The 23,585-nt window shown below is 40.7% G+C and overlaps 2 protein-coding genes across 2 annotated transcripts in view; one reads left to right on the top strand and one right to left on the bottom strand.

Annotated features, from left to right (window-relative positions):
• Positions 1-4,632: 4,632 nt before the first annotated feature.
• LOC129865986 (uncharacterized) lies at positions 4,633-18,249 on the bottom strand. The gene is made up of 8 exons (XM_055939118.1): positions 17,830-18,249; positions 17,155-17,255; positions 16,926-16,995; positions 13,247-13,377; positions 10,338-10,426; positions 6,304-6,403; positions 5,368-5,411; positions 4,633-4,738 (listed from the first exon to the last, which is right to left on the bottom strand). The coding sequence occupies exons 1-8, from the start codon at positions 18,077-18,079 to the stop codon at positions 4,657-4,659; spliced, it is 867 nt and encodes a 288-aa protein (XP_055795093.1). The 5' UTR covers positions 18,080-18,249; the 3' UTR covers positions 4,633-4,656.
• A 4,089-nt stretch (positions 18,250-22,338) lies between these two features.
• The window catches only part of fga (fibrinogen alpha chain), a 9,596-nt gene continuing 8,349 nt past the window's right edge, over positions 22,339-23,585 (top strand). The window contains exon 1 of the mRNA XM_055939102.1: positions 22,339-22,439. Coding sequence (XP_055795077.1) covers positions 22,386-22,439 — 54 coding nt within the window. The 5' untranslated portion in view covers positions 22,339-22,385. The remainder of the gene's footprint in view (positions 22,440-23,585) is intronic.

Raw genomic sequence — 23,585 nt, 5'->3', positions numbered from 1 at the left:
GAAGTAGGGGGAGGGAGGGAGGGAGAGAAGTAGGGAGGGAGGGAGAGAAGTAGGGGGAGGGAGGGAGAGAAGTAGGGGGAGGGAGGGAGAGAAGTAGGGGGAGGGAGGGAGGAGGGAGGGGAGGGAGGGAGGGAGGGAGGGAGAAGTAGGGGCAGGGAGGGAGAGAAGTAGGGGGAGGGCAGGGAGGGAGAGAAGTAGGGGGAGGGAGGGAGGGAGGGAGGGAGGGAGGGAGGGAGGGAGAGAAGTAGGGAGGGAGGGAGAGAAGTAGGGAGGGAGGGAGGGAGAGAAGTAGGGAGGGAGGGAGGGAGGGAGGGAGGGAGGGAGGGAGGGAGGGAGAGAAGTAGGGAGGGAGGGAGGGAGAGAAGTAGGGAGGGAGGGAGGGAGAGAAGTAGGGGGAGGGAGGGAGAGAAGTGGGGGGAGGGAGGGAGGGAGGGAGGGAGGGAGGGAAGGGAGGGAGAGATGTAGGGAGGGAGGGAGAGAAGTAGGGAGGGAGGGAGGGAGGGAGATAAGTAGGGAGGGAGGGAGGGAGGGAGGGAGGGAGGGAGGGAGGGAGGGAGGGAGGGAGATAAGTAGGGAGGGAGGGAGGGAGGGAAGGGAGGGAGAGAAGTAGGGAGGGAGGGAGAGAAGTAGGGAGGGAGGGAGGGAGGGAGGGAAGGGAGGGAGAGAAGTAGGGAGGGAGGGAGAGAAGTAGGGAGGGAGGGAGGGAGGGAGGGAAGGGAGGGAGAGAGTAGGGGGAGGGAGGGAGAGAAGTAGGGGGAGTGAGGGAGGGAGGGAGTGAGGGAGAGAAGTAGGGGGAGGGAGGGAGGGAGGGAGGGAGGGAAGGGAGGGAGAGAAGTAGGGGAGGGAGGGAGGGAGGGAGGGAGGGAGGGAGGGAGGGAGGGAGGGAGGGAGGGAGGGAGGGAGAGAAGTAGGGGGAGGGAGGGAGAGAAGTAGGGGGAGGGAGGGAGGGAGGGAGGGAAGTAGGGGGAGGGAGGGAGAGAAGTAGGGGAGGGAGGGAAGGGGAGGGAAGTAGGGGGAGGGAGGGAGAGAAGTAGGGGGAGTGAGGGAGAGAAGTAGGGGGAGGGAGGGAGAGAAGTAGGGGGAGGGAGGGAGAGAAGTAGGGGGAGGGAGGGAGAGAAGAAGGGGGAGGGAGGGAGAGAAGAAGGGGGAGGGGAAGTGGGGGAAGAGAGAGAAAGAGGGTGGGAGGAGAGAGTCAGTCAGAGTAGTAGTAGATTTGGTAGTAGTAGTATTGGTGGTAGTAGTAGTAGTATTGGTAAGTCGCTCTGGATAAGAGCATCTGCTAAATGACTTAAATGTAAATGTATTGGTAGTAGTAGTATTAGTATTGGTAGCAGTAGTATTATTTGTAGAATTACTGGTAAAAGTAGTAGTAATAGTAGTATTGGTAGTAGTAGTAGTGGTAGTATTGGCAGTAGTAGTAGTGGAGTAGTAGTAATAGTAGTATTGGTAAAATTATTGGCAATAGTAGTAGTAATAGCAGTATTGGTAGTATTAGCAGTAGTATTGCTATTAGTAGTAGTAGTAGTAGTAGTATCGGTAGTATTATTTGTAATAGTAGTAGTAATAGCAGTATTGGTGGTACTAGTAGTGGTAGTAGCAGTAGTGGTAGTAGTAGTAATATTAGTATTGGTAGTATTAGCAGTAGTATTGGTAGTAGCAGTAGTAGTAGTAGCAGTAGTGTTAGTAGTAGTAATAGTAGTATTAGCAGTAGTAGTAATAGTAGTATTGGTTATAGTAGGAGTGGTAGTAGTAGTAGCAGTAGAGGTAATAGTAGTATTGGTAATAGTAGTAGTGGTAGTATTGGCAGTAGTAGTAGTAGTAGTAATAGTAGTATTGGTAAAAGTAGTAGTAATAGTAGTAGTAGTAGTATTGGTAATAGTAGCAGTGGTAGTAGTAGTAATAGTAGTATTGGTAGTAGTAGTAGTAGTAGTAGTATTATTGGTAAAAGTAGTAGTACTAGTAGTATGGGTGGCACTAGTAGTGGTAGTAGCAGTAGTGGTAGTATTGGTAGTAGTATTGGTAGTATTGGTAGTAGTAGTTGTAGTAGTAGTAGTAGTAGTAGTAGTATTGGTAATAGTAGTAGTAATAGTAGTATTGGTAGTGCTAGTAGTGGTATTAGCAGTAGTAGTAGTAGTAGTAGTAGTAGTATCGGTGGTAGTAGTAATATTAGTAGTAATAGTAGTATTGGTTATAGTCGTAGTGGTAGTATCATTGGTAATAGTAGTAGTGGCATTATTATTGGTAGAAGTAGTAATAGTAGTATTGGTAGCAGTAGTAGTATTGGTATATGTAGTAGTATTGGAGCAGTAGTAGTATTGTAGCCGCAGTAGTATTGGTAGTAGTAGTAGTAGTAGTCGTAGTAATAGTAGTATTGTTAATAGTAGTAGTGGCAGCAGTAGTCGTGGTAGTATTGTTGCAGTAGTATCGGTATCAGTAGTAGTATTGGTATCAGTAGTAGTATTGGTATCAGTAGTAGTAGTAGTAGTATTGATAGTAGTAGTAGTAGTAGTAGTAGTAGTAGTAGTAGTAGTAGTATTGATAGTAGTAGTAGTAGTAGTAGTAGTAGTAGTAGTAGTAGTAGTAGTAGTAGTGGTATCAGTAGTAGTATTGGTAGTAGTAGTAGTAGTCGCAGTAATAGTAGTATTGGTAATAGTAGTAGTGGTAGTAGTAGTAGTGGTGGTATTGTTGCAGTAGTATTGGTAGTAGTAGCATTCGTAGTAATAGTAGTATTGGTAATAGTAGTAGTGGTAGTATTGTTGTAGTAGTATTTGTATCAGTAGTAGTATTGGTATCCGTAGTAGTAGTATTGGTAGTAGTAGTAGTAGTAGTAGTAGTTGTTGTTGTATTTGTATCAGTAGTAGTAGTAGTATTGGTATCGGTAGTAGTAGTAGTAGTAGTAGTCGTTGTAGTAGTATTGGCAGTCGTAGTAGTAGTATTGGTAGTAGTAGTAATAGTATTGGTAGTAGTAGTAGTAGTAGTCGTAGTAGTTGTATTGGTAGTAGTAGTAGTAGTAGTTGTATTGGTAGTAGTAGTAGTAGTAGTAGTAGTTGTATTGGTAGTAGTAGTAGTAGTAGTATTGGTAGTAGTAGTATTGGTAGTAGTAGTAGTAGTAGTATTGGTAGTAGTCGTAGTAGTAGTAGTTGTTGTATCAGTAGTAGTAGTAGTAGTAGTATTGGTATCGGTAGTAGTAGTAGTAGTAGTAGTCGTTGTAGTAGTATTGGCAGTCGTAGTAGTAGTATTGGTAGTAGTAGTAATAGTATTGGTAGTAGTAGTAGTAGTAGTAGTAGTAGTCGTAGTAGTTGTATTGGTAGTAGTAGTAGTAGTAGTTGTATTGGTAGTAGTAGTAGTATTGGCAGTAGTAGTAGTAGTAGTTGTATTGGTAGTAGTAGTAGTAGTATTGGTAGTAGTAGTATTGGTAGTAGTAGTAGTAGTAGTAGTAGTAGTATTGGTAGTAGTAGTAGTAGTAGTAGTTGTATTGGTAGTAGTAGTAGTAGTAGTATTGGTAGTAGTATTGGTAGTAGTAGTAGTAGTAGTAGTAGTAGTAGTTGTAGTAGTAGTAGTAGTAGTAGTTGTATTGGTAGTAGTAGTAGTTGTAGTATTGGTAGTAGTAGTATTGGTAGTAGTATTGGTAGTAGTCGTAGTAGTATTGGTAGTAGTCGTAGTAGTATTGGTAGTAGTAGTAGTAGTATTGGTAGTAGTAGTAGTAGTAGTATTGGTAGTAGTAGTAGTAGTAGTAGTAGTAGTAGTATTGGTAGTAGTAGTAGTAGTATTGGTAGTAGTAGTAGTAGTAGTATTGGTAGTAGTAGTAGTAGTATTGGTAGTAGTAGTATTGGTAGTAGTAGTAGTAGTAGTAGTAGTAGTATTGGTAGTAGTAGTAGTATTGGTAGTAGTAGTATTGGTAGTAGTAGTATTGGTAGTAGTAGTAGTAGTAGTAGTTGTGTTGGTAGTAGTAGTAGTAGTAGTATTGGTAGTAGTAGTATTGGTAGTAGTAGTAGTAGTAGTAGTAGTAGTAGTAGTATTGGTAGTAGTAGTAGTATTGGTAGTAGTAGTAGTAGTAGTAGTAGTTGTATTGGTAGTAGTAGTAGTAGTAGTATTGGTAGTAGTGGTATTGGTAGTAGTAGTAGTAGTAGTAGTAGTAGTAGTAGTAGTATTGGTAGTAGTAGTAGTATTGGTAGTAGTAGTAGTAGTATTGGTAGTAGTAGTAGTAGTTGTTGTATTAGTAGTAATAGTAGTATTGGTAGTAGTAGTAGTAGTATTGGTAGTAGTAGTAGTAGTAGTAGTATTGGTAGTAGTAGTATTGGTAGTAGTAGTAGTAGTAGTAGTAGTATTGGTAGTAGTAGTAGTATTGGTAGTAGTAGTAGTAGTAGTAGTTGTATTGGTAGTAGTAGTAGTAGTAGTATTGGTAGTAGTAGTATTGGTAGTAGTAGTAGTAGTAGTAGTAGTAGTAGTAGTAGTAGTATTGGTAGTAGTAGTAGTATTGGTAGTAGTAGTAGTAGTAGTAGTTGTATTGGTAGTAGTAGTAGTATTGGTAGTAACAGTATTAAATTCACCGGTAAGAGATAAGAAAGACATTAGTGTATAATATTGTTCTATCATAAGAGATAGCAGATGGAGCTAGCATTGGGACAGGAAATGGGACATAACTGTATAATGTCCTCACCAGTCGGGTACTGTGTGCCAGTCTGTGAAGATGCCACCTGTTGCCTGGGCACCACACTCTATGAGATGGCCTGCAAGACTGAGAGAGGGAGCAAGGTTTAAAGATCATTTAAACTACTGTATTCTGGAACAGCTTATCCTCATAGTAACCTTCACTGTGCTCATGCCTCATAGTAACCTTCACTGTGCTCATGGCTTATAGTAACCTTCACTGTGCTCATGGCTTATAGTAACCTTCACTGTGCTCATGGCTTATAGTAACCTTCACTGTGCTCATGGCTTATAGTAACCTTCACTGTGCTCATGGCTTATAGTAACCTTCCCTGTGATCATGGCTTATAGTAACCTTCACTGTGCTCATGGCTTATAGTAACCTTCCCTGTGCTCATGGCTTATAGTAACCTTCACTGTGCTCATGGCTTATAGTAATCTTCACTGTGCTCATGGCTTATAGTAACCTTCCCTGTGCTCATGGCTTATAGTAACCTTCACTGTGCTCATGCCTTATAGTAACCTTCACTGTGCTCATGGCTTATAGTAATCTTCACTGTGCTCATGGCTTATAGTAATCTTCACTGTGCTCATGGCTTATAGTAATCTTCACTGTGCTCATGGCTTATAGTAACCTTCACTGTGCTCATGGCTTATAGTAACCTTCACTGTGCTCATGCAAGGAAACAAACAAAATAACAAAGTGTGTGTGTTTACCTCCCAGCTGCCAACAGGTCATAGTTGTTTTGCTTCCACCCAAACTGTCAGAAAGATAACACAATACAACCCATCACATCCCAAACCATCACATCCCATCCCATCACAACCCATCACATCCCAACCCATCACATCACAACCCATCACATCCCAACCCATCACATCACAACCCATCACACCCCATCACATCACATCACATCACATCACAATACAACCCATCACAACACATCCCAACCCATCACATCACAACCCATCACATCACATCACATCCCAACCCATCACATCCCAACCCATCACATCCCAACCCATCACATCACATCCCAACCCATCACAACACATCCCATCACATCACATCACATCCCAACCCATCACAACACATCCCATCACATCACATCACATCCCAACCCATCACAACACATCCCATCACATCCCAACCCATCACAACACATCCCATCACATCACATCACATCCCAACCCATCACATCCCAACCCATCACATCACATCCCAACCCATCACATCCCATCACATCCCAACCCATCACATCCCAACACATCACATCCCAACCCATCACACCCCAACACATCACATCCCAACCCATCACATCCCAACCCATCACATCACATCCCAACCCATCACATCCCAACCCATCACATCCCAACCCATCACATCACATCCCAACCCATCACACCCCATCCCATCACATCACATCACATCCCAACCCATCACAACCCATCACATCCCATCCCATCACATCCCAACCCATCACAAATATCGCAACACAACACGCAAACTCTCTATATAAATAAATAAAGATGGTAAAATCAGTGTTATCTGTTTCCCAAGGTCTGAGGAGAGTGTTTTGAGTGTTACAAGAACAGATGTGGGCACGAGGGATGAGTACACACACACACACACACACCCACACAGTAACCTACAGAGTGCATGAGAGGTCCTAGGGCGACAGCACTGTCCACACATCTCCCTGTGACTACAATGTCAGCCCCCAGGTCTAGACACCGCTGGATGGGTACCGCACTGTGGAGAGAGGGGAAGAGGGGGTACACCGTGAGTACACAGTGGCAGAATACCTGACCACTGTGACTGACCCTAAATTAAAGAAAGCTTTGACTATGTACAGACTCAGTGAGCACAGCCTTGCTATTGAGAAAGGCCGCCGTAGGCAGACCTGGCTCTCAAGAGAAGACAGGCTATGTGCACACTGCCCAAAAAATGAGGTGGAAACTGAGCTGCACTTCCTAACCTCCTGCCCAATGTATGACCATATTAGAGACACATATTTCCCTCAGATTACACAGATCCACAAAGAATTAGAAAACAAATCCAATTTTGATAAACTTCCATATCTACTGGGTGAAATTCCAGTGTGCCATCACAGCAGCAATATTTGTGACCTGTTGCCACAAGAAAAGGTCAACCAGTGAAGAACAAACACCATTGTAAATACAACCCATATTTATGTTTATTTATTTTCCCTTTTGTACTTTAACTATTTGCACATCGTTACAACACTGTATATAGACATAATATGACATTTGAAATGTCTTTTTTTCTTTTGGAACTTCTGTGAGTGAAATATTTACTGTTAATTGTAGTATATAATAGCAAAGTATTGTATTGTTCTAACAGTATATAATAGTTCAGTATTGTATTGTTCTAACAGTATATAATAGCACAGTATTGTTCTAACAGTATATAATAGCACAGTATTGTTCTAACAGTATATAATAGCACAGTATTGTTCTAACAGTATATAATAGTTCCGTATTGTTCTAACAGTATATAATAGTTCCGTATTGTATTGTTCTAACAGTATATAATAGTTCAGTATTGTATTGTTCTAACAGTATATAATAGCACAGTATTGTTCTAACAGTATATAATAGTTCAGTATTGTTCTAACAGTATATAATAGTTCAGTATTGTTCTAACAGTATATAATAGTTCAGTATTGTATTGTTCTAACAGTATATAATAGTTCAGTATTGTTCTAACAGTATATAATAGTTCAGTATTGTATTGTTCTAACAGTATATAATAGTTCAGTATTGTATTGTTCTAACAGTATATAATAGCACAGTATTGTTCTAACAGTATATAATAGTTCAGTATTGTATTGTTCTAACAGTATATAACAGTTCAGTATTGTTCTAACAGTATATAATAGCACAGTATTGTTCTAACAGTATATAATAGCACAGTATTGTTCTAACAGTATATAATAGCACAGTATTGTTCTAACAGTATATAATAGTTCAGTATTGTATTGTTCTAACAGTATATAATAGTTCAGTATTGTATTGTTCTAACAGTATATAATAGCACAGTATTGTTCTAACAGTATATAATAGTTCCGTATTGTTCTAACAGTATATAATAGTTCAGTATTGTATTGTTCTAACAGTATATAATAGTTCAGTATTGTTCTAACAGTATATAATAGTTCCGTATTGTTCTAACAGTATATAATAGTTCAGTATTGTATTGTTCTAACAGTATATAATAGTTCAGTATTGTTCTAACAGTATATAACAGTTCAGTATTGTTCTAACAGTATATAATAGTTCAGTATTGTTCTAACAGTATATAATAGTTCAGTATTGTATTGTTCTAACAGTATATAATAGTTCAGTATTGTTCTAACAGTATATAATAGTTCAGTATTGTTCTAACAGTATATAATATTTCAGTATTGTATTGTTCTAACAGTATATAATAGTTCAGTATTGTATTGTTCTAACAGTATATAATAGCACAGTATTGTTCTAACAGTATATAATAGCACAGTATTGTTCTAACAGTATATAATAGTTCAGTATTGTTCTAACAGTATATAATAGTTCAGTATTGTTCTAACAGTATATAATAGTTCAGTATTGTTCTAACAGTATATAACAGTTCAGTATTGTATTGTTCTAACAGTATATAATAATTCAGTATTGTATTGTTCTAACAGTATATAATAGCACAGTATTGTTCTAACAGTATATAATAGTTCAGTATTGTTCTAACAGTATATAATAGTTCAGTATTGTATTGTTCTAACAGTATATAATAGTTCAGTATTGTTCTAACAGTATATAATAGTTCAGTATTGTTCTAACAGTATATAATAGTTCAGTATTGTATTGTTCTAACAGTATATAACAGTTCAGTATTGTTCTAACAGTATATAATAGTTCAGTATTGTTCTAACAGTATATAATAGTTCAGTATTGTTCTAACAGTATATAATAGTTCAGTATTGTATTGTTCTAACAGTATATAATAGTTCAGTATTGTATTGTTCTAACAGTATATAATAGTTCAGTATTGTATTGTTCTAACAGTATATAATAGTTCAGTATTGTTCTAACAGTATATAACAGTTCAGTATTGTTCTAACAGTATATAATAGTTCAGTATTGTTCTAACAGTATATAATAGTTCAGTATTGTTCTAACAGTATATAATAGTTCAGTATTGTATTGTTCTAACAGTATATAATAGTTCAGTATTGTTCTAACAGTATATAATAGTTCAGTATTGTTCTAACAGTATATAATAGTTCAGTATTGTTCTAACAGTATATAATAGTTCAGTATTGTATTGTTCTAACAGTATATAACAGTTCAGTATTGTTCTAACAGTATATAATAGTTCAGTATTGTATTGTTCTAACAGTATATAATAGTTCAGTATTGTTCTAACAGTATATAATAGTTCAGTATTGTATTGTTCTAACAGTATATAATAGTTCAGTATTGTTCTAACAGTATATAATAGTTCAGTATTGTTCTAACAGTATATAATAGAACAGTATTGTTCTAACAGTATATAATAGTTCATTATTGTTCTAACAGTATATAATAGTTCAGTATTGTATTGTTCTAACAGTATATAATAGTTCAGTATTGTATTGTTCTAACAGTATATAATAGTTCAGTATTGTATTGTTCTAACAGTATATAATAGTTCAGTATTGTTCTAACAGTATATAATAGTTCAGTATTGTATTGTTCTAACAGTATATAATAGTTCAGTATTGTTCTAACAGTATATAATAGTTCAGTATTGTTCTAACAGTATATAATAGAACAGTATTGTTCTAACAGTATATAATAGTTCAGTATTGTATTGTTCTAACAGTATATAATAGTTCAGTATTGTATTGTTCTAACAGTATATAATAGTTCAGTATTGTATTGTTCTAACAGTATATAATAGCACAGTATTGTTCTAACAGTATATAATAGTTCAGTATTGTTCTAACAGTATATAATAGCACAGTATTGTTCTAACAGTATATAATAGTTCAGTATTGTATTGTTCTAACAGTATATAATAGCACAGTATTGTTCTAACAGTATATAATAGTTCAGTATTGTTCTAACAGTATATAATAGTTCAGTATTGTTCTAACAGTATATAATAGTTCAGTATTGTTCTAACAGTATATAATAGTTCAGTATTGTTCTAACAGTATATAATAGAACAGTATTGTTCTAACAGTATATAATAGTTCAGTATTGTATTGTTCTAACAGTATATACTAGTTCAGTATTGTTCTAACAGTATATACTAGTTCAGTATTGTTCTAACAGTATATAATAGAACAGTATTGTTCTAACAGTATATAATAGTTCAGTATTGTTCTAACAGTATATAATAGTTCAGTATTGTTCTAACAGTATATAATAGAACAGTATTGTTCTAACAGTATATAATAGTTCAGTATTGTTCTAACAGTATATAATAGTTCAGTATTGTTCTAACAGTATATAATAGTTCAGTATTGTATTGTTCTAACAGTATATAATAGTTCAGTATTGTTCTAACATTATATGATAGTTCAGTATTGTATTGTTCTAACAGTATATAATAGTTCAGTATTGTTCTAACAGTATATAATAGTTCAGTATTTTTCTAGCAGTATAAAACAGTATTGTGTTTCTATCGTTCCCAGACTTACCCCAGGTAGGCATTCATACTGTGGACGGTTGTAGGCAGCTTTGACCTGCTCACCCCATCAGCCATTCTCACCTCAGACAGACTGTCTTTCTGGAGGAGAGGAGGGAAGAGGAGGGAGGAGGAGAGGAAAAGAAAGGAGGGGGGAGGAGAGGAAAGGAGGGAGGAGGAGAGGAAAGGAGGGAGGAGGAGAGGAAAGGAGGGGGGAGGTGAGGTGAGGAGGTTAGGAGGAGAGAAAAGGTAGGAGGAGAGGAGTTGGCAATCTATGCTAATGGGGGTCACCTTGGGGTCATGATAGGGGCTGCACAAAATGATTGATGCATGATAATAATTGATTATGCTTATGTTGTATTAATAGAAGGGGAAGGGCTATAAGACCCACCCCCACTACATTTATAGGGTCCTGGACCACAGCTTAGCAATATATATATGCATTATAAGGTTTAATACTGTTCCACAGTTCTTTTCTAGTCTCTGCCTCTTATAGGAAACGGTCTGAGCAGATGTGTACGTTACTGCAGTAAAAACAAGATGTCTGTGAGAAAGCGCCTCAAGGCTAAAAGAGATTCATAGACACAGACCCCTGCAGGGGAATATTATAGATAAGAGACAAGTCAGAAATATCAGTGTAAGCCACACGTGAATGGAAAATGACTGCTGAGCCCTTAGAAAACACTGGACTATTGTTTTCTCCTGCAAGTTTGTCTAACTGTATATGCATGGGCTTGGTCTCATGAGTAGAAGGTGTTGAGGTAGGCAGGGGTTGACTGCAAGTATTTCTATTTCTATCTTCTGTGTGCAATTGCATTAATAAAGGTTTGATTGATTTACTTAAAACCTCTTAGGGATCCCTTAAAGCGACAATCCCGTTAGCGGGATCGATTTGACAACATCCGGTTAAATTGCAGAGCGCCAAATTCAAACTACAGAAATATCAATATTCAACATTCACGAAAATATATGTAATACATCAAAATGAAGCTTAACTTCTTGTTAATCCAGCCGCTGTGTCAGATTTCAAAACGGCTTTACGGCGAAAGCAAACCATGCGATTATCTGAGGACAGCGCCCCGCATACAAACACATGAAAATCATTTTTCTACCAGGCAGGTAGAAAAATGACCACAAAGGTCAGAAATGACGATATAATAAATGCCTTCTTTTTGCAATATCAATATGTCTCAGTGACACAATGAATGGTCGTTTTGTTCGATAAATTCCTTCTTTATATTCCCAAAATGTCAATTTATTTGGCGCGTTCGATTCAGAAATACACCGGTTCCAAATCGCCCAATATGACTACAAAGTATCTAATAAATTACCTGTAAACTTGGTCCAAACATTTCAAACAACGTTTTTAATCCAACCTCAGGTACCCTAAAATGTAAATAATTGATCAAATTTAATACGAAATAAACTGTTTCCAATACCGGATAAAAACAACGTGAAGCACCAAAACAGTAGAGTCCACCTGGAGTGAGACATAGAAAGAATAGGACTACTTCTTAATTTCTCAAAAGAAAAACATCAAACAATTTCTAAAGACTGTTGACATCTAGTGGAAGCCATAGGAACTGCAATCTGGGCCCTAATAAATCAGGTTTCCCATAGAAAATCATTGGAAAACACAATGACCACAAAAAATAATGTCTCTGGATGGATTGTGCTCGGGGTTACGCCTGCCAAATCAGTTCTGTTATACTCACAGACATTATTTTAACAGTTTTAGAAACGTTAGAGTGTTTTCTATCCAATACTACCATGCATATGCATATCATAGCTTCTGGGCCTGAGTGACAGGCAGTTTACTTTGGGCACGCTTTTCATCCGGATGTGAAAATACTGCCCCCTATCCCGAAGAAGTTTTAAAGAAGATATTGTCTGGCTGCTGATTTCACCAATAAGCCAATGATTGACAAGTAACAAGGAACCTACCCCAACAATGCAAAGCAATAGAGAATTAAATGATGATGATGATGACAAAGAGCGGAGATAATCATGTACTTCAGGACACAGCAGAGGGAGCACTCCCCTATCCACATTGAAAGGGACAACAGTGGAGAAGGTGGTAAGTTCCTCGGTGTACACATCACGAACAAACTGAAATGGTCCACCCACACAGACAGCGTGGTGAAGAAGGCGCAACAGCGCCTCTTCAACCTCAGGAGGCTGAAGAAAATTGGCTTGTCACCTAAAACCCTCACAAACTTTTACAGATGCACAATTGAGAGCATACTGTCGGGCTGTATCACTGCCTGGTACGGCAACTGCACTGCCCTGAACCGCAGGCTCTCCAGAGGGTAGTGAGGTCTGCACAACGCATCACCGGGGGCAAACTACCTGCCCTCCAGGACACCTACAGCACCCGATGTCACAGGAAGGCCAAAAAGATCATCAAGGACAACAACCACCCGAGCCACTGCCTGTTCACCCCGCTATCATCCAGAAGGCGAGGTCAGTACAGGTGCATCAAAGCTGGGACCGAGAGACTGAAAAACAGCTTCTATCTCAAGGCCATCAGACTGTTAAACAGCCATCACTAACTCAGAGAGGCTGCTGCCACATGGAGACCCAATCACTGGCCACTTTAACAAATGGATCACTAGTCACTTTAAATAATGCCACTTTAATAATGTTTACATATCTTACATTACTCATCTCACATGTATTTACTGCATCTTATATCATCTTGCCTATGCCGCTCAGCCATCCATATATTTATATTTACATATTCCTATTCCATCCCTTTAGATGTGTGTGTATTAGGTAGTTGTTGGCAAATTGTCAGATTACTTGTTAGATATTACTGCATTGTCGGAACTAGAAGCACAAGCATTTCGCTACACTCACATTAACATCTGCTAACCATGTGTATGTGACCAATAAAATAGGATACGATTTGAGCGTACATACCTGAGCCATGAGGTCATCGCCTGTCACCACGGCGACCTTGAGATCAAGTCCCGCCTTCTTGACTACTTCCTGTATAGCGGCAGCGCACGCCAGTGGGTTCACCCCCCCGGCATTACTGACCACCCGGATACCTACACACGCAAGCACGGACACGCACGCACGGACACGCACGCACGGACACGCACGCACGGACACAAACACGCACGCACGACTTGGAATGTCAACATGATAACAGATCTAGTAACATGTTGATGTGGAAGGTTAACATGACGTCTAGTAACATGTTGATGTGGAAGGTTAACATGACGTCTAGTAACATGTTGATGTGGAAGGTTAACATGACGTCTAGTAACATGTTGAAGGTTAACATGACGTCTAGTAACATGTTGATGTGGAAGGTTAACATGACGTCTAGTAACATGTTGATGTGGAAGGTTAACATGACATCTAGTAACGTGTTGATGTGGAAGGTTAACATGACGTCTAGTAACGTGTTGATGTGGAAGGTTAACATGACGTCTAGTAACATGTTGATGTGGAAGGTTAACATGATGTCTAGTAACATGTTGATGTGGAAGGTTAACATGACGTCTAGTAACATGTTGATGTGGAAGGTTAACATGACGTCTAGTAACATGTTGATGTGGAAGGTTAACATGACGTCTAGTAACGTGTTGATGTGGAAGGTTAACATGACGTCTAGTAACATGTTGAAGGTTAACATGACGTCTAGTAACATGTTGATGTGGAAGGTTAACATGACGTCTAGTAACGTGTTGATGTGGAAGGTTAACATGACGTCTAGTAACATGTTGAAGGTTAACATGACGTCTAGTAAAGTGTTGATGTGGAAGGTTAACATGACGTCTAGTAACATGTTGAAGGTTAACATGACGTCTAGTAACATGTAGATGTGGAAGGTTAACATGACGTCTAGTAACATGTTGATGTTGAAGGTTAACATGACGTCTAGTAACATGTTGATGCGGAAGGTTAACATGACGTCTAGTAACATGTTGATGTGGAAGGTTAACATGACGTCTAGTAACATGTTGATGTGGAAGGTTAACATGACGTCTAGTGACATGTTGATGTGGAAGGTTAACATGACGCCTAGTAACATGTGGAAGGTTAACATGACGTCTAGTAACATGTTGATGTGGAAGGTTAACATGACGTCTAGTAACATGTTGATGTGGAAGGTTAACATTACGTCTAGTAACATGTTGATGTGGAAGGTTAACATGACATCTAGTGACATGTTGATGTGGAAGGTTAACATGACGTCTAGTAACGTGTTGATGTGGAAGGTTAACATGACGTCTAGTAACGTGTTGATGTGGAAGGTTAACATGACGTCTAGTAACATGTTGATGTGGAAGGTTAACATGACGTCTAGTAACGTGTTGATGTGGAAGGTTAACATGACGTCTAGTAACATGTTGAAGGTTAACATGACGTCTAGTAACGTGTTGATGTGGAAGGTTAACATGACGTCTAGTAACATGTTGATGTGGAAGGTTAACATGACGTCTAGTGACATGTTGATGTGGAAGGTTAACATGACGCCTAGTAACATGTGGAAGGTTAACATGACGTCTAGTAACATGTTGATGTGGAAGGTTAACATGACGTCTAGTAACATGTTGGTGTGGAAGGTTAACATGACGTCTAGTAACATGTTGATGTGGAAGGTTAACATGACATCTAGTGACATGTTGATGTGGAAGGTTAACATGACGTCTAGTAACGTGTTGATGTGGAAGGTTAACATGACGTCTAGTAACGTGTTGATGTGGAAGGTTAACATGACGTCTAGTAACATGTAGATGTGGAAGGTTAACATGACGTCTAGTAACATGTTGATGTGGAAGGTTAACATGACGTCTAGTAACATGTTGATGCGGAAGGTTAACATAACGTCTAGTAACATGTAATGTGGAAGGTTAACATGACGTCTAGTAACATGTTGATGTGGAAGGTTAACATGACGTCTAGTGACATGTTGATGTGGAAGGTTAACATGACGCCTAGTAACATGTGGAAGGTTAACATGACGTCTAGTAACATGTTGATGTGGAAGGTTAACATGACATCTAGTGACATGTTGATGTGGAAGGTTAACATGACGTCTAGTAACGTGTTGATGTGGAAGGTTAACATGACGTCTAGTAACGTGTTGATGTGGAAGGTTAACATGACGTCTAGTAACATGTTGATGTGGAAGGTTAACATGACGTCTAGTAACGTGTTGATGTGGAAGGTTAACATGACGTCTAGTAACATGTTGAAGGTTAACATGACGTCTAGTAACGTGTTGATGTGGAAGGTTAACATGACGTCTAGTAACATGTTGATGTGGAAGGTTAACATGACGTCTAGTGACATGTTGATGTGGAAGGTTAACATGACGCCTAGTAACATGTGGAAGGTTAACATGACGTCTAGTAACATGTTGATGTGGAAGGTTAACATGACGTCTAGTAACATGTTGATGTGGAAGGTTAACATGACGTCTAGTAACATGTTGATGTGGAAGGTTAACATGACGTCTAGTAACATGTTGATGTGGAAGGTTAACATGACGTCTAGTAACATGTTGATGTGGAAGGTTAACATGACATCTAGTGACATGTTGATGTGGAAGGTTAACATGACGTCTAGTAACGTGTTGATGTGGAAGGTTAACATGACGTCTAGTAACGTGTTGATGTGGAAGGTTAACATGACGTCTAGTAACATGTTGATGTGGAAGGTTAACATGACGTCTAGTAACATGTTGATGTGGAAGGTTAACATGACGTCTAGTAACATGTTGATGTGGAAGGTTAACATGACGTCTAGTGACATGTTGATGTGGAAGGTTAACATGACGCCTAGTAACATGTGGAAGGTTAACATGACGTCTAGTAACATGTTGATGTGGAAGGTTAACATGACGTCTAGTAACATGTTGATGTGGAAGTTTAACATGACGTCTAGTAACATGTTGATGTGGAAGGTTAACATGACGTCTAGTAACGTGTTGATGTGGAAGGTTAACATAACGTCTAGTAACATGTAATGTGGAAGGTTAACATGACGTCTAGTAACATGTTGATGTGGAAGGTTAACATGACGTCTAGTAACATGTTGATGTGGAAGGTTAACATGACGTCTAGTAACATGTTGATGTGGAAGGTTAACATGACGTCTAGTAACATGTTGATGTGGAAGGTTAACATGACGTCTAGTAACATGTTGATGTGGAAGGTTAACATGACGTCTAGTAACATGTTGATGTGGAAGATTAACATGACGTCTAGTAACATGTTGATGTGGAAGGTTAACATGACGTCTAGAAACATGTTGAAGTTTAACATGACGTCTAGATGTGGAAGGTTAACATGACGTCTAGTAACATGTGGAAGGTTAACATGACGTCTAGTAACATGTTGATGTGGAAGGTTAACATGACGTCTAGTAACATGTTGATGTGGAAGGTTAACATGACGTCTAGTAACATGTTGAAGGTTAACATGACGTCTAGTAACGTGTTGATGTGGAAGGTTAACATGACGTCTAGTAACATGTTGATGCGGAAGGTTAACATAACGTCTAGTAACATGTTGATGTGGAAGGTTAACATGACGTCTAGTAACACGTTGATGTGGAAGGTCAACGTAAAGCCAGGTCCTACCTTTCTTATGGATGTCATGTATAAAGGGAGCTATCGCTATTTGGACAAAATCAGGGGCATAACCCATATTCTGAAAGAAGAAGAAATGGATTGATGAGATAACTAATATTGGTTATTGATGAATAGGTGGATTCACAGGCTTCTTGACCTGGTGATTATTGATACTAAGCGGGATTCAAAGGTAATTGACAAAAAAAAAAAATGAATGATTGATAGGTAATGAGCTCACAGGCATCTTGGTCTTGGCCACGGTGAGGAGAGACATGGTGATCTCACTGAGGTAGTCAAACACCAGGTAGTCTATCTGCCCACTGCAGATCAGCTGGGGGACTGAGAGAGAGAGAGAGAGAGAGAGAGAGAGAGAGAGAGAGAGAGAGAGAGAGAGAGAGAGAGAGAGAGAGAGCGAGAGAGCGAGAGAGAGAGAGAGAGAGAGAGAGAGCGAGAGAGCGAGAGAGCGAGAGAAAGAGAGAGAGAAAGAGCGAGAGAAAGAGCGAGAGAAAGAGCGAGAGAAAGAGCGAGAGAGAGACAGATAGAGAGACAGATAGAGAGACAGATAGAGAGACAGATAGAGACAGAGAGGGAGAAGAGTTCCATAAATACTTTGTCTGCTAAAAGTTCATCCATTGATCCAAGCTATCCATAATCATATCCATTGATAATGTTTGTAGATAGATAGTTAATGTGGTCATAAACTGACATAACACATGACTATAAGAGCTTAATTCAATAGCACCCTACACTATGAGCCTTGGTCAAAAGTAGTGCCCTACATGCGAATAGGGTGCAATTTGTAACGCAAACCCTAGAGTCTCTGAGGTCAAAGCGAATGAACTCTGTCCTAGTTGGCTAGACTAGAGAACAAGTCATGTGCCTAGCCAACTACTACCATCTAGCTTGCTCTTACCCGAGGCTGCCGTATCTCCCCAAAACCCGGACGCGCACCCTATCCTAACGGTGTCCTTCTTTGCTGAAGAGCTGTAATGTGTAGCGCATTCAAAGCGATGCTTTGGGAAAGTTCTGTTGGACGAGAAGTTCGAGTGCAGAAATCTCGCCAAGTTGCAAGCAAACGCGGGTGTTTTTAAGCAAAAACCATTTGTTAGCCGTTGGACCCTCAATGCGTGGACGACACGGGATAAATTGGTGATATTAGACATTGTAATTAAAATAGTTTAACCTGAATAAATCGAGAAAGTCAACTCTGGAAGTTCAAGATACATTTAACTCGTGCTACGACCAAAATAGTCCGTGTAGGAACCCAGGTTGAGCCTATTTTCGGTCCGCTCCGGTGATTGTGACGTTTTGTAAATGGACGCATGATGGCGCTAGATGTACACATATACGAGGCTATAGGTGGATTGGATGATTGAAGTTGCAGTAGACCTCATTCATTTCTTGTTTTTTTTAAAAATGAGTGAGGATGTTGTGATTGTCACCGAGTCACTTTTACATTGAGTCAACCCAGTCTCCTATTTCAAACTGATGCGTAGGATTACTATTTAATGTCGAAGTTTCAAAGTTCGACACGTACACAGGCTACAACAGTCCAGTGAAATTCTTACCTTGAGAGCTCTTTCCCAACAATGTAGAAATAATAATAACAATATAGAAAATATATATATATATTTTTTTTTTATTAAGTAAGAATAAAAACTATACAGGAACCTATTGTCCCTGGCCCTTGTCATGGGAGGGATCTGGACCTAGGGGTCACACAGCATAAACTAACCCTGACTCTTTAGCCATATAGGTAACCTAATTCCCATTTGGACTGAGGGTGACACTGATTTCTAAAGTCGCGGGGCCACCTATGACGAGACCATGAGCCTGACTAATGTCCGCTTACCTTCGGTACGCTTCCAGGTTCTAATGTTCTGATGTTCTCTCTAATGTAGGCTTCTGGGTTCTAATATTCTGATGTTCTCTCTAATGTAGGCTTCCTGGTTCTAATGTTCTGATGTTCTCTCTAATGTAGGCTTCCGGGTTCTAATGTTCTGATGTTCTCTCTAATGTAGGCTTCCGGGTTCTAATGTTCTGATGTTCTCTCTAATGTAGGCTTCCGGGTTCTAATGTTTTGATGTTCTCTCTAATGTAGGCTTCCAGGTTCTGATGTTCTCTCTAATGTAGGCTTCCAGGTTCTGATGTTCTCTCTAATGTAGGCTTCCAGGTTCTGATGTTCTCTCTAATGTAGGCTTCCGGGTTCTAATGTTCTCTCTAATGTAGTTTTCCAGGTTCTGATGTTCTCCCTAATATAGGCTTCCGGGTTCTAATGTTCTGATGTTCTCTCTAATGTAGGCTTCCAGGTTCTAATGTTCTGATGTTCTCTCTAATGTAGGCTTCCAGGTTCTGATGTTCTCTCTAATGTAGGCTTCCGGGTTCTAATGTTCTGATGTTCTCTCTAATGTAGTCTTCCGGGTTCTAATGTTCTGATGTTCTCTCTAATGTAGTCTTCCGGGTTCTAATGTTCTGATGTTCTCTCTAATGTAGGCTTCCGGGTTCTAATGTTCTGATGTTCTCTCTAATGTAGGCTTCCGGGTTCTAATGTTCTGATGTTCTCTCTAATGTATGCTTCCGGGTTCTAATGTTCTGATGTTCTCTCTAATGTAGGTTTCCAGGTTCTGATGTTCTGATGTTCTCTCTAATGTAGGCTTCCGGGTTCTAATGTTCTGATGTTCTCTCTAATGTAGGCTTCCGGGTTCTAATGTTCTGATGTTCTCTCTAATGTAGGTTTCCAGGTTCTGATGTTCTGATGTTCTCTCTAATGTAGGCTTCCGGGTTCTAATGTTCTGATGTTCTCTCTAATGTAGGCTTCCGGGTTCTAATGTTCTGATGTTCTCTCTAATGTAGTCTTCCGGGTTCTAATGTTCTGATGTTCTCTCTAATGTAGGCTTCCAGGTTCTAATGTTCTCTCTAATGTAGGCTTCCGGGTTCTAATGTTCTGATGTTCTCTCTAATGTAGGCTTCCAGGTTCTGATGTTCTCTCTAATGTAGGCTTCCAGGGTGTAGTGTATTATTGACAAGTACTTAATATTCTTCAAGGAACATTTCCATTTGAATTGTTCTCGTAAAGGTTTGGTGTTGAAGGTAGATATAGGTATAATCTCTGTCCCGGACCAATTGACTTAATAATCAAACAGTTTAACAAACTCTTCAAAGCAATGATTGATCTAGGAGATAGAACAGGACGTGGGGGTGGATAGTGGGGGTGGGTAGTGAGGGTGGTTAGTCTGTGGGGTGGGTACTGTGTGGGGTGGGTACTGTGTGGGGGTGGTGAGTGTGTGGGGCTGGGTACTGTTTGGGGGTGGGTAGTGGGGGTGGGTAGTGGGGGTGGTTAGTGGGGGTGGTTAGTCTGTGGGGTGGGTACTGCGTGGGGTGGGTACTGTGTGGGGGTGGGTACTGTGTGGGGGTGGGTACTGTGTGGGGGTGGTTAGTGTGTGGGGCTGGGTACTGTTTGGGGGTGGGAACTGTGTGGGGGTGGGTACTGTGTGGGGGTGGGTACTGTGTGGGGGTGGGTACTGTGTGGGGGTGGTTAGTGTGTGGGGGTGTTAGTGTGTGGGGGTGTTAGTGTGTGGGGCTGGGTACTGTGTGGGGGTGGGTACTGTGTGGGGGTGTTAGTGTGTGGGGGTGGGTACTGTGTGGGGGTGGGTACTGTGTGGGGGTGGTTAGTGTGTGGGGGTGGGTACTGTTTGGGGGTGGTTAGTGTGTGGGGGTGGTTAGTGTGTGGGGGTGGTTAGTGTGTGGGGGTGGGTACTGTGTGGGGGTGGTTAGTGTGTGGGGGTGGGTACTGTGTGGGGGTGGTTAGTGTGTGGGGGTGGGTACTGTGTGGGGGTGGGTACTGTGTGGGGGTGGGTACTGTGTGGGCGTGGTTAGTGTGTGGGGGTGGGTACTGTGTGGGGGTGGTTAGTGTGTGGGGGTGGGTACTGTGTGGGGGTGGTTAGTGTGTGGGGGTGGGTACTGTGTGGGGGTGGTTAGTGTGTGGGGTGGGTACTGTGTGGGGGTGGGTACTGTGTGGGGGTGGGTACTGTGTGGGGGTGGTTAGTGTGTGGGGGTGGGTACTGTGTGGGGGTGGGTACTGTGTGGGGGTGGGTACTGTGTGGGGGTGGTTAGTGTGTGGGGGTGGGTACTGTGTGGGGGTGGTTAGTGTGTGGGGGTGGGTACTGTGTGGGGGTGGGTACTGTGTGGGGGTGGGTACTGTGTGGGGGTGGGTACTGTGTGGGGGTGTTAGTGTGTGGGGGTGGGTACTGTGCATGTTAACCAAAACACACACAGTGCTAAAACATTATCAAGACTAGCCTGGGAGCCAGCCGGTCTGTTTGTACTCTCATGACAATGAGCAATAGAGTTGGCAAGAGCACAAACTGACCCGGTACAGGGCTACAGGGGGACCGTCTCTTTAAGAACTGCTGAGTCAAGTCAACTCCGTCACAGAACAGATGACAAACAGCAACCACACAGAAACAAATAAATGAACAACACTGTTACTTAATTAATGGCTGTGGTTTTATTCCAAAAACATACCTCCTCTGTTCTCCTCTCATTTTCTCCCCTCTACTCCTTACAGTTACCCAGGCTGATCAGGAGCCGGACCAAGCCTCCACCCCTCAGAGCTACCCAGGCTGATCAGGAGCCGGACCAAGCCTCTACTCCTCAGAGCTACCCAGGCTGATCAGGAGCCGGATCAAGCCTCCACTCCTCAGAGCTACCCAGGCTGATCAGGAGCCGGACCAAGCCTCTACTCCTCAGAGCTACCCAGGCTTATCAGGAGCCGGACCAAGCCTCCACTCCTCAGAGCTACCCAGTCTGATCAGGAGCCGGACCAAGCCTCCACTCCTCAGAGCTACCCAGGCTGATCAGGAGCCAGACCAAGCCTCTACTCCTCAGAGCTACCCAGGCTGATCAGGAGCCGGATCAAGCCTCTACCAGGCTGATCAGGAGCCAGACCAAGCCTCCACTCCTCAGAGCTACCCAGTCTGTCCAGGAACAGTATATATTAAGCGTCTCTGAGTAGAAGTGCTGATCAAGGATCAGTTTTGCCTTTTTTAATCACAGTGAGTACGATTACATGGACAGGGAAGGGGGGGGACAGATCCTAGATCAGCCCTACTACTCTGAGATGCTTCATAAATACGACCCCGGGACACAACCTTTCTGGAAAGATCGTCTAAACCTGCGTGTCAATCAATCCGTTTGGAAACCCCCAGATAGTTGCTAAATTCCGAGTGACCGCTCTCTAGACAATCAGTGACTAACTCCTGAGGCTGTGTCCCAAATGGCAACCTATTCCCTATGTAGTGTACAACTTTTGATCAGAGCCCTATGGGTCTGCCCCCCCCGGTCAAAGGTAGTGCACTCTATAGGGGTTTAGGTGCCATTTGGGACTAAAAGGGTTTGTCAACAAGTAGAGTCAGATAAAAAAAAGCTCAGAAGCTCGGGGAACAGTATTGTAGACCAGCATAGAGAGAGATGAAGCTACCACATATCTTCTGCTTGTTCCTGGCTGTCCTTGCCTCTACTTGGGTACGATAACATTTCCATTCATTATTTATCATTTTAATTTAATAGTTTTAATTATAATTTATTTAATAATAATAGATTGAATTTATATACCATTTTTTCTAGATAACATATATTTATTCCTGGTGTATTTGTGAGGTACCTTTTTTTGGGGGGGGAAATATGTTTTTAAATAGACAGAGTATTCAGAATGTATTCATCTCCTTGACTTATACCACATTTTGTTTGCGTTACAGACTGAATTCAAAATGGATTAAATATGGTTTTATTCTCCCTCACCCAGCTACACACAATACCCCATAATGGCAAAGTGAAAACATGTTTTTAGAAATGTTTGCACATTTATTCTAAATGAAATACAGAAATATGTAATTTACATAAGTATTCACACCCCCGAGTCAATACATGTTAGAATCACCTTTGGCAGCGATTACAGCTGTGAGTCCTTCTGGGTAAGTCTCTAAGAGCTTTGCACACTTGAATTGTGCTACATTTGCCCATTATTCTTTAGTATTAGGATGTTGCCTGTGCTTAGCTCCATTCCATCTCTTTTCTTATCCTGATAAACTCCCCAGTCCTTTAAAGATGACAAGCATACCCATAACATGAGACAGCCACCACTATGTGTTGTATTGGATTTGCCCCCAAACATAACTCTTTGTATTCAGGACAAAAAGTTAATTGCTTTTCCACATTTTTTTGTATTATTACTTTAGTGCCTTGTTACAAACCAGATGCATGTTTTTAGAATACTTGTATTCTGTACAGGTTTCCTTCTTTTCACTCTGTCATTTAGGTTAGTATTGTGGAGAAAGTGCAATGTTGTTGATCCATCCTCAGTTTTCTCCTACCACAGCCGTTAAACTCTGTAACTGTTTTAAAGTTACCATTGTCCTCATGGTGAAATCCCTGAGCGGTTTCCTTCCTCTCCGGCAACTACGTTAGGAAGGACACCAGTATCTTTGTAGTGACTGCGTGTGTTGATACCCCATCCAAAGTGTAATGAATAACTTCATAATGCTCAAAGGGATATTTAATGTCTGTTTTTTTTATATTTTAACCATCTACCCATAGGTGCCCTACTTTGCGAGACATTGGAAAAACTCACTGCTCGACTGAGGGATCTTACAAATAGTTGTGTGTGGGATA

Source organism: Salvelinus fontinalis, chromosome 11 (assembly GCF_029448725.1).
Source record: "Salvelinus fontinalis isolate EN_2023a chromosome 11, ASM2944872v1, whole genome shotgun sequence".
In the NCBI taxonomy this organism is placed as follows: Eukaryota; Metazoa; Chordata; class Actinopteri; order Salmoniformes; family Salmonidae; genus Salvelinus; species Salvelinus fontinalis.
Note: the sequence above shows the minus strand (reverse complement) of the source record. Positions and strands in the feature narration are given on the sequence as shown.